The sequence below is a fragment of the Salmo salar genome, chromosome ssa09 (assembly GCF_905237065.1).
Source record: "Salmo salar chromosome ssa09, Ssal_v3.1, whole genome shotgun sequence".
NCBI classification, from domain to species: Eukaryota; Metazoa; Chordata; class Actinopteri; order Salmoniformes; family Salmonidae; genus Salmo; species Salmo salar.
The window spans coordinates 74,384,277-74,399,761 of NC_059450.1; the positions used below are offsets into that span (position 1 = coordinate 74,384,277).

General features: G+C 45.7%; 1 protein-coding gene across 4 annotated transcripts in view; it reads right to left on the minus strand.

Annotated features, from left to right (window-relative positions):
- Positions 1–15,353, minus strand: part of LOC106611902 (serine/threonine-protein phosphatase 2A 55 kDa regulatory subunit B gamma isoform) — a 25,455-nt gene extending 10,102 nt beyond the window's left edge. The window contains exons 1-2 of one of the 4 annotated variants that reach the window (XM_045724012.1): positions 14,556–15,353; positions 10,075–10,224 (exon numbers count right to left, since the gene is read on the minus strand). In XM_045724012.1, coding sequence (XP_045579968.1) covers positions 10,075–10,156 — 82 coding nt within the window. In that variant the 5' untranslated portion in view covers positions 10,157–10,224; positions 14,556–15,353. The remainder of the gene's footprint in view (positions 1–10,074; positions 10,225–14,555) is intronic. The other 3 variants (XM_014212562.2, XM_045724013.1, XM_014212563.2) reach the window with 3 other exon arrangements.
- Positions 15,354–15,485: the final 132 nt, after the last annotated feature.

A 15,485-nucleotide genomic window follows, 5' to 3' on the forward strand; every position in this document is an offset into this window, starting at 1 on the left:
ATGTCTGAGACACTACAGGCCAGTCTAAGGAGGAGGCCTGTTTTAGCAGCCAGGGACCATCCTGTCAGATAGCATCTCCTACTTACAGCTGACTGATTAAATATTACATTAAAGTTGTAATCACAGTCAATGGATAGCCTACATTCATTATGTTAGAATGGATTCTGTCTCACATAACCAATGGCTCTATTAATAATAGGTAACATTTCTATTTTATTTTATTTATTTATTTCACCTTTATTTAACCAGGTAGGCTAGTTGAGAATAAGTTCTCATTTACAACTGCGACCTGGCCAAGATAAAGCAAAGCAGTTCGACACATACAACAACACAGAGTTACACATGGGATAAACAAACATCCAATCAATAATACAGTAGAAAAATCTATATACAGCATGTGCAAATGAAGTAGGATAAGAGAGGTAAGGCAATTAATAGGCCATGGTGACAAAGTAATTACAATATAGTAATTAAACACTGGAATGGTAGGATGTGTAGAGGATGAATGTGCAAGTAGAGATACTGGGGTGCAAAGGAGCAAGATAAATAAATAAATAAAGTATGGGGATGAGGTAGATTGGATGGGCTATTTACAGATGGGCTATGTACAGGTGCAGTGATCTGTGAGCTGCTCTGACAGCTGGTGCTTAAAGCTAGTGAGGTAGGTAAGAGTCTCCAGCTTTAGTGATTTTTGCAGTTCGTTCCAGTCATTGGCAGCAGAGAACTGGAAGGAGAGACAGCCAAAGGAAGAATTGGCTTTGGGGGTGACCAGTGAGATATACCTGCTGGAGCGTGTGATACGGGTGGGTGCTGCTATGGTGACCAGTGAGCTGAGATAAGGCTTTACCTAGCAGAAACTTGTAGATGACCTGGAGCCAGTGGGTTTGGCGACAGGTTTGAAGCGAGGGCCAGCCAACGATAGCGTACAGGTCGCAATGGTGGGTAGTATATGGGGCTTTGGTGACAAAACGGGTGGCACTGTGATAGACTGCATCCAATTTGTTGAGTAGAGTGTTGGAGGCTATTTTGTAAATGGCATTGCCAAAGTCGAGGATCGGTAGGATGGTCAGTTTTACGAGGGTATGTTTGGCAGCATGAGTGAAGGATGCTTTGTTGCGAAATAGGAAGCCGATTCTAGATTTAATTTTGGATTGGAGATGTTTAAATGTGAGTCTGGAAGGAGAGTTTACAGTTTAACCAGACACCTAGGTATTTGTAGATGTCCACATATTCTAAGTCAGAACCGTCCAGAGTAGTGATGCTGGACGGGCGGGCAGGTGCGGGCAGCGATCGGTTGAAAAGCATGCATTTAGTTTTACTTGCATTTAAGAGCAGTTGGAGGCCACGGAAGGAGAGTTGTATGGCATTGAAGCTCGTCTGGAGGTTAGTTAACACAGTATCCAAAGAAGGGCCAGAGGTATCCAGAATGGTGTCGTCTGCGTAGAGGTGGATCAAAGAATCACCAGCAGCAAGAGCGACATCATTGATGTGTACAGAGAAAAGAGTCGGCCCGAGAATTGAACCCTGTGGCACCCCCATAAAGACTGCCAGAGGTCCGGACAACAGGCCCTCCGATTTGACACACTGAACTCTATCAGAGAAGTAGTTGGTGAACCAGGCGAGGCAATCATTTGAGAAACCAAGGCTGTTGAGTCTGCCAATAAGAATGTTGTGATTGACAGAGTCTAAAACCTTAGCCAGGTCGATGAATATGGCTGCACAGTAATGTCTCTTATTGATGGCGGTTATGATATCGTTTAGGACCTTGAGCGTGGCTGAGGTGCACCCATGACCAGCTCTGAAACCAGATTGCATAGCGGAGAAGGTACGGTGGGATTCGAAATGGTCGGCAATCTGTTTGTTAACTTGGCTTTCAAAGACCTTAGAAAGGCAGGGTAGAATAGGCATAGGTCTGTAGCAGTTTGGGTCTAGAGTGTCTCCCCCTTTGAAGAGGGGGATGACCGCGGCAGCCTTCCAATCTATGGGAATCTCAGACGATAAGAAAGAGAGGTTGAACAGGCTAGTAATAGGGGTTGCAACAATTGCGGCAGATAATTTTAGAAAGAGAGGGTCCAGATTGTCTAGCCCGGCTGATTTGTACGGGTACAGATTTTGCAGCTCTTTCAGAACATCAACTATCTGGATTTGGGTGAAGGAGAAGTGGGGGAGGCTTGGGCGAGTTTCTGTGGGGGGTGCAGGGCTGTTGATTGGGGTAGGGGTAGCCAGTTGGAAAGCATGGCCAACCGTAGAAAAATACTTATTGAAATTCTCAATTATAGTGGATTTATCGGTGGTGACAGTGTTTCCTAGCCTCAGTGCAGTAGGCAGCTGGGAGGAGGTGCTCTTATTCTCCATGGACTTTACAGTGTCCCAGAACCTTTTTGAGTTTGTGCTACAGGATGCAAATTTCTGCTTGGAAAAGCTATCCTTAGCTTTCCTAACTGCCTGTGTATATTTGTTCCTAACTTCCCTGAAAAGTTGCATATCACGGGGGCTGTTCAATGCTATTAGGAGGTCTGCTTATAAACTGTGATTAAAGCATTACCAAATAGATTAGTAACCATTAGTAAAGTGTGAATAAACCATGGTATTGATAATGATAACAGGAAGAAGTGGAGATGTGGAGTGGCAAGTTAGATCCAGCCTTTGAACCCTGCTAAGATCTGGCCTTAAGGAGTGAATGATGGGAGGAGTGTCGTGTCTTTGGGGTACCATTAAACTGAAGACATGTTTATCAATTAACTCCCTGTAATTATTATCACGCGATTAAACTGATTAATCGTTTAATTGTAATTAACTAGGAGATCGGGGCACCAAGGAAAATATTCAGATTACAAAGTTATAATTTTCCTAATATAACTTTCCTATATTATAACATTATATATTATATTCTATTATAGTATAGGCCGATTATCTTCTGGTTTAAATGGTGTATTTTACCTCGCGTCCAGTCTCATTCCAAACGTCGTAAATTGTTGTATCTGCACGAACCCAGCCTTTACTAAGTCATCCATACATCAATTGTCTTAAAATCATTTATTTACTAAACTAAGTAATTCACAGAAAGTATACACACAGTAATTATCATCACAAAGAATTGGTAGAGTAATGTGCCCTAGTGGGCTAAAACAGGCATGGCTGGTGTCTTGTTAACAATGGGTCATAAACTGTTCAGCTGAGGAGGTACACAGAGTTCATTAATATTAACAATTGACAATTGAACGCTCACTCATTCGGGAACAATTGCAATCAATATATATTTACGCTCAGTGTGTTGTCGGGATCCTTGTTGGAGCGTCGTTCCGTTGGAGAGTTCTCTCGCTCTCTCTCTCTCTCTCTCTCTCTCTCTCTCGGTTAGAATGGATCTTTCAAAGCGACATTCATTAATGTCGTCATAGAATGGATGTTTCGTTGGTCTTCGCGTTCAATGATATAATTTACTTAGCTGCAGACTAATAATTAATATCAAAGACTTGTTCTTATTCTGTCAGCATCAATAGTCTAAACGTTAACCACGTGGTATAGTTCACTTTCAGTAGAGTACTTGGATGGTCAAACCTATTGGCCAACTCGCAATGGAGTGGAGGCCGGGTCTGAAGAAAGTAGATCAGGCTATGGTTTTATAGTGAACATGTCACATGACACCTGGTCCTGTCTGTGTCCCTGGGGGCGTGCCGATGACTGAGTTAAGCTTGGTACAGAAATATAATTCTATCACATTAACATCAGTACATAGCATCTCAATGTATTACAAATAGCTTTATCCTTATTAATACATTCTATACAACCATGTGGATACAAGTCTCAAGGCTGAGGCAATTATATAAACCGTTTTATGGTAATATGGCTATATTGTCTCTTCTGAGTATCACAAAATTGTACCAAGCGGACCAGTTCGTAGCTGGATTCTTCACCAATCTTCCATCCCTCTCCAGAACCTAAATGTCATTCGGTTCCCCAATTCTGTCAGTTGGAAGAATTTCCTGTGTCTCTCTATGGGCCATGTGGCAAGAGATTCTCCTCTTAGAGTTTTTACAACCCTTTCACACAGGGCCTGGGTGGGGGAAGGTAGGTTGGGGGATGGTGCAAGGGGGAAGGGGTCAACTGTCCTCCCTGTACTCAAAGAGGCCAACGTCATGACAGGAGGGAGACAATAATTTGTGCTGAGTCTCTCTCTCTATCTCTAAGAGGGGACTGGGCAGGGTATTTCCCGTGCAGGTGTTGCCATGGCAACATGTTGAAGTGGTCTGGCCCTATAAGTAGCAGTCTGGTTGGTGAGGCAGGCAGCAGCAGTCTGGTTGGTGAGGCAGGCAGCAGCAGTCTGGTTGGTGAGGCAGGCATTAGCAGTCTGGTTGGTGAGGCAGGTAGCAGCAGTCTGGTTGGTGAGGCAGGCAGAGCAGTCTGGTTGGTGAGGCAGGCAGTAGCAGTCTGGTTGGTGAGGCAGGTAGCAGCAGTCTGGTTGGTGAGGCAGGCAGAGCAGTCTGGTTGGTGAGGCAGGCAGAGCAGTCTGGTTGCTGAGGCAGGCAGTAGCAGTCTGGTTGGTGAGACAGGCAGCAGCAGTCTGGTTGGGGTGGCAGGCAGTAGCAGTCTGGTTGCTGAGGCAGGCAGAGGAGTCTGGTTGGTGAGGCAGGCAGTAGCAGTCTGGTTGGTGAGGCAGGCAGTAGCAGTCTGGTTGGTGAGGCAGGCAGAGCAGTCTGGTTGGTGAGGCAGGCAGTAGCAGTCTGGTTGGTGAGGCAGGCAGTAGCAGTCTGGTTGGTGAGGCAGGCAGTAGCAGTCTGGTTGGTGAGGCAGGCAGCAGCAGTCTGGTTGGTGAGGCAGGCAGTAGCAGCAGAAGAAGGAATCATAGATCTGGGGGAAATAATGGGCCTGCCTCGCCCACAAACATCCCAAATTAAAGGTGTGTTCAGTTCGCTTGAACGTTTGCTACGTTACAGAATGGTTTGTCCTGAAACATTCCCCAAAACGTTCTTGTACGTTCTTGAACAGTACAGTGGCTTGCGAATGTATTCACCCCCTTGGCATTTTTCATATTTTGTTGCCTTACAACCTGGAATTAAAATAGATTTTGGGGGGGTTTGTATCATTTGATTTACACAACATGCCTACTACTTTGAAGATGCAAAATATTTTTTATTGTGAAACAAACAAGAAATAAGACAAAAAACAGAAAACTTGAGTTTGCAGTCAATACTTTGTAGAGCCACCTTTGGCAGCAATTACAGCTGCAAGTCTCTTGGGGTATGTCTCTATAAGCTTGGCACATCTAGCCACTGGGATTTTTGCCCATTCTTCAAGGCAAAACTGCTGCAGCTCCTTCAAGTTGGATGGGTTCCGCGGGTGTACAGCAATCTTTAAGTCATACCACAGATTCTCAATTGGATTGAGGTCTGGTCTTTGACTAGGCCATTCTAAGACATTTAAATGTTTCCCCTTAAACCACTTGAGTGTTGCTTTAGCAGTATGCTTAGGGTCATTGTCCTGCTGGAAGGTGAACCTCTGTCCCAGTCTTAAATCCCTGGAAGATTGAAACAGGTTTCCCTCAAGAATTTCCCTGTATTTAGTGCCATCCATCATTCCTTCAATTCTAACCAGTTTGATGCTGATGCTGCCACCACCATGCTTCACTGTGGGGATATTGTTCTCAGGGTGATGAGAGATGTTGGGTTTGCGCCAGACATAGCGTTTTCCTTGATGGCCAAAAAGCTCAATTTTAGTCTCATCTGACCAGAGTACCTTCTTTGATATGTTTGGGGAGTCTCCCACATGCCTTTTGGCGAACAGCAAACGTGTTTGCTTATTCTTTTCTTTAAGCAATGGCTTTTTTCTGGCCACTCTTCTGCAAAACCCAGTACTGTGGAGTGTATGGCTTAAAGTGGTCCTATGGACAGATACTCCAATCTCCACTGTGGAGATTGGAGCTGGGTTAAAGCTCCACTGTGGAGCTTTAACCCAGCTCCTTCAGGGTTATCTTTGGTCTCTTTGTTTCCTCTCTGATTAATTCCTTCCTTGCCTGGTCCGTGAGTTTTGGTGGGCGGCCCTCTCTTGGCAGGTTTGTTGTGATACCATATTCTTTCCATTTTTTAATAATGGATTTAATGGTGCTCTGTGGGATGTTCAAAGTTTCTGATACTTTTTTTATAACCCAACCCTGATCTGTACTTCTCCACAACTTTGTCCCTGACCTGTTTGGAGAGCTCCTTAGTCTTCATGGGGCCGCATGCTTGGTGTTGCCCCTTGCTTAGTGGTGTTGCAGACTCTGTATATACTGAGATCATGTGACAGATCATGTGACACTTAGATTGCGCACAGGTAGACTTTATTTAACTAATTATGTGACTTCTGAAGGTAATTGGTTGCACCAGATCTTATTTAGGTGCTTCATAGCAAAGGGGGTGAATGCATATGCACGCACCAATTTTCCTTTTTTTTTTTTATTTATATATATATATATATATATATATATAATTCTTTGAAAGAAGTAAAAAAAAATAAAAAATCACATCTCCAATTTGGACTATTTTGTGTATGTCCATTACATCAAATAAAAATCGATTTAAATTACAGGTTGTAATGCAACAAAATAGGAAAAACGCCAAGGGGGATGAATACTTTTGCAAGGTACTGTATGTTTCCTCCCATTTGGTGGTTGTGGCGAGGTGTGGCTTGAAGCAATGAGTGGCGTATTTAAAAGGACAGTGACCATGCTGACAGCGTTCCCCAAACCACAACCCAACCCCTCCACGTTTTTCAACTAGTCGTTCAGTACAGCACTGTTTCTGCCGCCACGGACACACGCTAAACACACAATCCTCACAGTACATACACACCCATATATTTCAGAGCTCACACATAAAGGCACACACACACACACACACACACACACACACACACACACACACACACACACACACACACACACACACACACACACACACACACACACACACACACAAAGCTCAGCGTCACCAGAGACAAGACATACATACAGTAGCGAAATGGAATATGGAGCACATTCTCTCCTCTCAGTACTGGGACACACATCAACAACCCTATGGAAGTCTACTGTACTGTAGCAGCACAATTGGTCCGTACAGCGATAGCCTCCCCATGCAGAGTCCATATACCAGCTCTATGGTGCAGTGGGAAGCAGAGTGGATGTGTCCTAGTGCCATAGCAAGCCTGGTCTCCCATTACAGTACCAACAGGACTGACCAGAGATAGGTACACTGGTCTGGCTGACCGGCTCACTACCTAACTACAGAGAACCAGTCTGACCGGCTCACTACCTAACTACAGAGAACCAGTCTAAATGACTCACTACCTAACTACAGAGAACCAGTCTGACCGGCTCATTATCTAACTACAGAGAACCAGTCTGACCGGCTAACTACCTAACTACAGAGAACCAGTCTGACCGGCTAACTACCTAACTACAGAGAACCAGTCTGAATGACTCACTACCTAACTACAGAGAACCAGTCTGAATGACTCACTACCTAACTACAGAGAACCAGTCTGAATGACTCACTACCTAACTACAGAGAACCAGTCTGAATGACTCACTACCTAACTACAGAGAACCGGTCTGAATGACTCACTACCTAACTACAGAGAACCAGTCTGAATGACTCACTACCTAACTACAGAGAACCAGTCTGAATGACTCACTACCTAACTACAGAGAACCAGTCTGAATGACTCACTACCTAACTACAGAGAACCGGTCTGAATGACTCACTACCTAACTACAGAGAACCGGTCTGAATGACTCACTACCTAACTACAGAGAACCAGTCTGAATGACTCACTACCTAAATACAGAGAACCAGTCTGAATGACTCACTACCTAACTACAGAGAACCAGTCTGAATGACTCACTACCTAACTACAGAGAACCAGTCTGAATGACTCACTACCTAACTACAGAGAACCAGTCTGAATGACTCACTACCTAACTACAGAGAACCAGTCTGAATGACTCACTACCTAACTACAGAGAACCAGTCTGAATGACTCACTACCTAACTACAGAGAACCAGTCTGAGCACATATACACAGGCATCAGGCATGCACGCACGCGTTGTCCACATACACACACATACATGCACGTACACACACACACACACACACACCACACACACACGTCCTTCACAAACGAACAAAAAAAAACACACACACAGGGAAGTCTGTCCATCCCACACTTATCTTGTCACCCAGAACCAAATCATGAGACTATTCACACACCAACACATACAGTAAAACACATACACACACACACAAACTGCTTGTGGGCTGATAAGGAGGGTGGGGGTGTCCTACTGTTCCAATTATAACCATCTCTGGTCTGGGTAAACATTGCTGCCAATATCACTCTCTTAACAGCATGGACAAATTAACACCTAACAGGGGACGTGTGTGTGTGTGGGTGGGTATATTGGGGTTGGGCTGTGTGTGTACATGTGTCTGTGCACACACTCAATTACCCTCCTAAAAAAAAGGGACAGAAATCAGGGAAAATTGACCCATTCCCCATGTTGGGTGTGTGTCAGAAGGTTTTCAGGGAGGACAGCAGATAAGTGATCTGAGCGTAACACCGCAGGGTGAACCCAATACTCCAGAACACACAACAATGGAGCTAAACTACTGGGAACAAAATGATTACACAATCTATGAGTGAGTGAGTGAGTGAGTGAGTGAGTGAGTGAGTGAGTGAGTGAGTGAGTGAGTGAGTGAGTGAGTGAGTGAGTGAGTGAGTGAGTGAGTGAGTGAGTGAGTGAGTGAGTGAGTACCATACTATATGTGAACACTGCTCTGATATGTGATGTATACAGTATATATAACCCCTATACATTAAATCTATACCGTAAATCTACGGCGCTGACACCAGAGATAGTCATGTCCTACAGTACTGACACCAGAGATAGTCCTCTGTCCTACAGTACTGACCCTGGAGATAGTCCTCTGTCCTACAGCACTGACACTAGAGATAGTCCTCTGTCCTACAGTACTGACCCTAGAGATAGTTCTCTGTCCTACAGTACTGACCCTAGAGATAGTCCTCTGTCCTACAGTACTGACCCTAGAGATAGTCCTCTGTCCTACAGTACTGACCCTAGAGATAGTCCTCTGTTCTACAGTACTGACACTAGAGATAGTCCTCTGTCCTACAGCACTGACACTAGAGATAGTCCTCTGTCCTACAGTACTGACACTAGAGATAATCCTCTGTCCTACAGCACTGACACTAGAGATAGTCCTCTGTCCTACAGTACTGACACTAGAGATAGCCTCTGTCCTACAGCACTGACACCAGAGATAGTCATGTCCTACAGCACTGACACTAGAGATAGTCCTCTGTCCTACAGTACTGACACTAAAGATAGTCCTCTGTCCTACAGTACTGACCCTAGAGATAGTCCTCTGTCCTACAGTACTGACACTAAAGATAGTCCTCTGTCCTACAGTACTGACCCTAGAGATAGTCCTCTGTCCTACAGTACTGACCCTAGAGATAGTCCTCTGTCCTACAGCACTGACACTAGAGATAGTCCTCTGTCCTACAGCACTGACACTAGAGATAGCCCTCTGTTCTACAGCACTGACACTAGAGATAGTCCTCTGTCCTACAGCACTGACCCTAGAGATAGTCCTCTGTCCTACAGCACTGACACTAGAGATAATCCTCTGTCTTACAGCACTGACACTAGAGATAATCCTCTGTCTTACAGCACTGACACTAGAGATAATCCTCTGTCTTACAGCACTGACTCCAGTGACAATGAGTGTGTTTCTCAGACTTAAGTAGGACACGTCCTCTGTGAGACTGAAGTTGGTCTGGTCAAAGTCTATTTCAGGAAAGCGATGGCGCCACACACACAAACACAGAGAGAGAAAGAGACACTCACAGAGACAGATGCGCACAGAAACAGACACAGTCACACACACACACAAACAATCTATTCACACAGACAGACAGATAGACAGTCGCTCGCACACACACAGTGCCCTGGGTCTTGATAGATCTGAATAGGTGATTAAGTGAAAAGTACTTGATACTGTATAGTGTAAACACACCTTCAGTGTAAGAGGCAAACGGCTCGGGCTCCAGAGAGAGGGAAGTGATGTCGGAGCACAGGACCTGGATAGGGTTCAACATCCTGGGGGAGGAGTCCGGGAGAGGGGAGGAGGCGGGGCGGGCTCTTCAGGCTAAAGCCACGAGCAGCCCTGCAAGAGGGGGGCAGCAGGGTCTCAGTTACACTGCATCACAACCATCCAGAGGGATGCCACAGGGAGGGAGGGAAGGAGAGAGGAGGAGGTGGGGGGGGGGGGGGCTCTAAAGTGTCTAATTTCCTTCTTCTGCACTATAATGCAAGTAATGGTGGCATTGCTTTTACTGTAGTGACTGATTCAAACAAATCATGCATGTTGTCATGGTTTTAGGATCATTGGTAATATTATTATCGTTAACATGTCCATTTCATCGTCCTACCATCTCTGTCCAGGAACTCCTAGCCATAGGACAGGAGGGTTGTACAGGGAGGGGGAGAGAGAGGGGGAGGGGGACAGGACGGTTGTACAGGGAGGGGGAGTCTATAGGGCAGGAGGGGGGAGAGAGAGGGGGAGGGGGACAGGAGGAAATGGGTTAAATATCCTCCCCTCTTCTAGCCTAGGGCAGGAAACACTGGAGACTGGAGCGAGGCCTCAGTCTTGACATGGCTACAGATTCACTGCTGTGTGCACACACACACTTCATCAATAGCCAATGTAATGAGTAATATCAGGAGGGGAAGGAGGAATAGAGCAGGGGTGGATGGATGGATATGTAGATAGATGGAGGTGTGGAGAGATAGGTTGAGGTGGTGGGGATGGATGAAGGGGGGAGGGACTATGGGATTTGTTAATTCCTGTGTTTCTACAATCATTTCTATAACGCCATAGTATATTGTAAAAAGACACTGCACTCTCCTATCTTCAGCAACGGTTTTCAGAGACAAATCAGCACCATAACACAGGTCTAGGCAACATGTTTTGGGACTAGGTGAATGGCCCTGCTAATACGTCACACCTCTCTGCCAGGACCGGAGTTGCATGGTGTTGGTGGTGTGTACTCCCTCTGAATCATCGGGGACTCTGGCTGTGGTCTGATGGCATCATTTAATATGGCTACTGTTAGAGGGCGGGGCTAGCCTGTCAATCACCCAAGGCCACTCCCAACACGGCAAATGTATCTTCCTGTTCTGTTTCCATGGTGATGGACGGATGGTGATGTATGATGTATGGGAGACAGTGTGCATGCAATGGAACACACGTTCCACCCACACACACCCTTGTGAAAGACAATGTACAGTATTCAGTATCCATTGACACACACAGAAAGTATTTCAGACACACACACACACACACACACACACACACACACACACACACACACACACACACACACACTACTGTTTGAGACATTGTTAATACATACATACAAACAAATGATATAAACAACAGAAAATAGCACAGTGTGTAATGGATTATCTAGACAGGGTAATTCCGGGTACACAACCCCTTAACATTCTGGAATTGTAATCCTACCTCTGGGACCTGCTGCTGAACAATGTGGCTGTGTGAAAGTGGCCCAGTGTTCCAGCCAAATGAACAGTGTGGAGGTCAGATTAACAGGAATACAGAGGGAAATAGATTGGGATATTAATCCTGAATTCTGATACAGTGATGAAACTCAGACAACTACCTCCTCTGTTCTGACGCACGTCACTCGACAGTCAGCCGCCCACACACACTCAACAATAACCAGAGAGAGATTTCTGTTTTCATTTATTTCTGGTGTGTTTTAATTTCCGAGCAACAAAATTAATGAGTCACTTGTATATATGCATGTATGGTATGTATATGTACAGTACCCAGAGACAGTCACACACAACCACCTGCACACACACACAACCACCTGCACACACACACACACACACACACACACACACACACACACACACACACACACACACACACACACACACACACACACACACACACACACACACACACACACACACACACACACACTGCTCTTACGGTAAATGAGTGGCCTTGAACATTGTATCATGGTTACACAAGTTTGCAGAATGGGTTACACAACCACAGAGGGACAGAATGGGTTACACAACCACAGAGGGACAGAATGGGTTACACAACCACAGAGGGACAGAATGGGTTACACAACCACAGAGGGACAGAATCAGAAAATCTGTTTCTGGAGAGAGAGGAGAGATCAGAGCTGAAGGATAGAGGGATGACAGGAGAGAGAGAGGAGAGATCAGAGCTGAAGGATAGAGGGATGACAGGAGAGAGAGAGGAGAGATCAGAGCTGAAGGATAGAGGGATGACAGGAGAGAGAGAGGAGAGATCAGAGCTAAATGATAGAGGGATGACAGGAGAGAGAGAGGAGAGATCAGAGCTGAAGGATAGAGGGATGACAGGAGAGAGAGAGGAGAGATCAGAGCTAAATGATAGAGGGATGACAGGAGAGAGAGAGGAGAGATCAGAGCTAAATGATAGAGGGATGACAGGAGAGAGAGAGGAGAGATCAGAGCTGAAGGATAGAGGGATGACAGGAGAGAGAGAGGAGAGATCAGAGCTAAATGATAGAGGGATGACAGGAGAGAGAGAGGAGAGATCAGAGCTGAAGGATAGAGGGATGACAGGAGAGAGAGAGGAGAGGTCAGAGCTAAATGATAGAGGGATGACAGGAGAGAGAGAGGAGAGATCAGAGCTAAATGATAGAGGGATGACAGGAGAGAGAGAGGAGAGATCAGAGCTAAAGGATATATTTTTTAATTTATTTAACGTTTATTTAACTAGGCAAGTCAGTACTGCACTGACTAAAACTAACTGCACAGACTAACTGACAGTAACTGACAGCATTGACTGTACTGACTGTAACTGACTGTACTGACTGTACTGACTGCACTGACTGTACTGACTGCACTGACTGTACTGACTGCACTGACTGCACTGACTGTACTGACTGTAACTGACTGCACTGACTGTAACTGACTGCACTGACTGTACTGACTGCACTGACTGTACTGACTGTACTGACTGCACTGACTGTACTGACTGTAACTGACTGTACTGACTGCACTGACTGTACTGACTGCACTGACTGTACTGACTGTACTGACTGTAACTGACTGTAACTGACTGTACTGACTGTACTGACTGTACTGACTGTAACTGACTGTACTGACTGCACTGACTGCACTGACTGTACTGACTGTAACTGACTGTAACTGACTGTACTGACTGTACTGACTGTACTGACTGTAACTGACTGTACTGACTGCACTGACTGTTACTGACTGTACTGACTGTAACTGACTGTACTGACTGTACTGACTGTACTGACTGCACTGACTGTACTGACTGTACTGACTGTACTGACTGTAACTGACTGTACTGACTGCACTGACTGTACTGACTGCACTGACTGTACTGACTATAACGACAAACTGTAATGACTGTAACTGACTAACTGACTGCACTGACTAACTGACTGTACAGACTGTACAGACTAACTGACTGTACAGACTAACTGACTGTACAGACTAACTGACTGTACTGACTGTACTGACTAACTGACTGTAACTGACTAACTGACTGTGCAGACTGTACTGACTGACTGTACAGACTAACTGACTGTACCTGACTACTGACTAACTGACTGTACTGACTGTACTGACTAACTGACTGTAACTGACTAACTGACTGTGCAGACTGTACTGACTAACTGACTGTACAGACTAACTGACTGTACTGACTGTACTGACTAACTGACTGTACTGACTGTACTGACTAATTGACTGTAACTGACTAACTGACTGTGCAGACTGTACTGACTAACTGACTGTACAGACTAACTGACTGTACCTGACTGTACTGACTAACTGACTGTACTGACTAACTGACTGTACTGACTAACTGACTGTACTGACTAACTGACTGTACCTGACTGTACTGACTAACTGACTGTACCTGACTGTACTGACTAACTGACTGTACTGACTAACTGACTAACTGACTGTACTGACTAACTGACTGTACCTGATTGTACTGACTAACTGACTGTACTGACTAACTGACTAACTGACTGTACTGACTAACTGACTGTACCTGACTGTACTGACTAACTGACTGTACTGACTAACTGACTAACTGACTGTACTGACTAACTGACTGTACCTGATTGTACTGACTAACTGACTGTACTGACTAACTCCTTTAAAAGAATCTGGATCCTCTTATGTGAGATTATAGATCTACCCTATGAGCAAAGAGATTGAGAGAGAAAACACACACACATACTTTAAGTCATTTAGAAGACGCTCTCATCCAGAGCATTAAGGTTAAGTGCCTTGCTCAAGGGAACAGACAGCTTTTTGTTCACCTTGTCGGCTTGGGACTTGAACCAGCAACCTTTCAGTTACTGGCCCAACACTCTTAACTGCTATGTTACCTGCCGCCACACACACACAGCCCCTGTCCTCTCTTACCTTCAGTCACATAGTTGTGGTCTCGGAGGAAGCTGTGGTTCAGTGTTCGGGTGGTGTCAGTGTCCTCGCCCATCAGCAGGGGTGCGGTGTGTGCCCGTCCCGGGGGGGCAGCCTAGATCCGTGGGGGGGGGTCCCGGCCAGCTCAGCGTCCATACTGCCCAACGCCTCCTCAGCACAGGGGCGCAGAATGAAGCATTCTGGGACAGGGCCGACGATACGGATATGCAGGCAGAGCAGTGAATGACACACCAGCTCTTACACAAACATACACGTTCACTGACACACACACACACACACACACACACACACACACACACACACACACACACACACACACACACACACACAGAGGTTGAGAGCAATGGATCTTCGTTTCTCCGTCGATGCTCCAAGCCGAGCCCCGGACTCAGTCAGTATCTGCAGTGCTGCTTCTCTTGCTGTGGTGCTCTCGCTCTCTCTCTCTCTCTCACACACACACACACACACACACACACACACACACACACACACACACACACACACACACACACACACACACACACACACACACACACACACACACAGACCTAACACATTAACACACACACATTAACACACACACACACAGCCCATTGCCTCTGGTCAGGTACTCCTCGAGAGAGCCTCCATGAAGACAGTCCTTCTCTCTCACAGCCGATGGAGTCCCTCTCTTTCGCTACCAGGCTGTTTTTCTGCTGCAGTGTCAGCTCTGGCGTATGAATGTGTGTGAAAGCGCGCGTGCGCGTATGTGTGTGTGTGTGTGTGAGGGAGGGAGAGAGAGAGAGTGGTAGCGAGAGAGGGGAATGGAGGGAGGGAGGAAGGGAGGGAAAGAGGGAGGTTCTATACTGCTGATGTGGTACGGGTGTGACACATCAGAATAGACTCCTCCCAGCTCAGCCAATCAGAGACCAA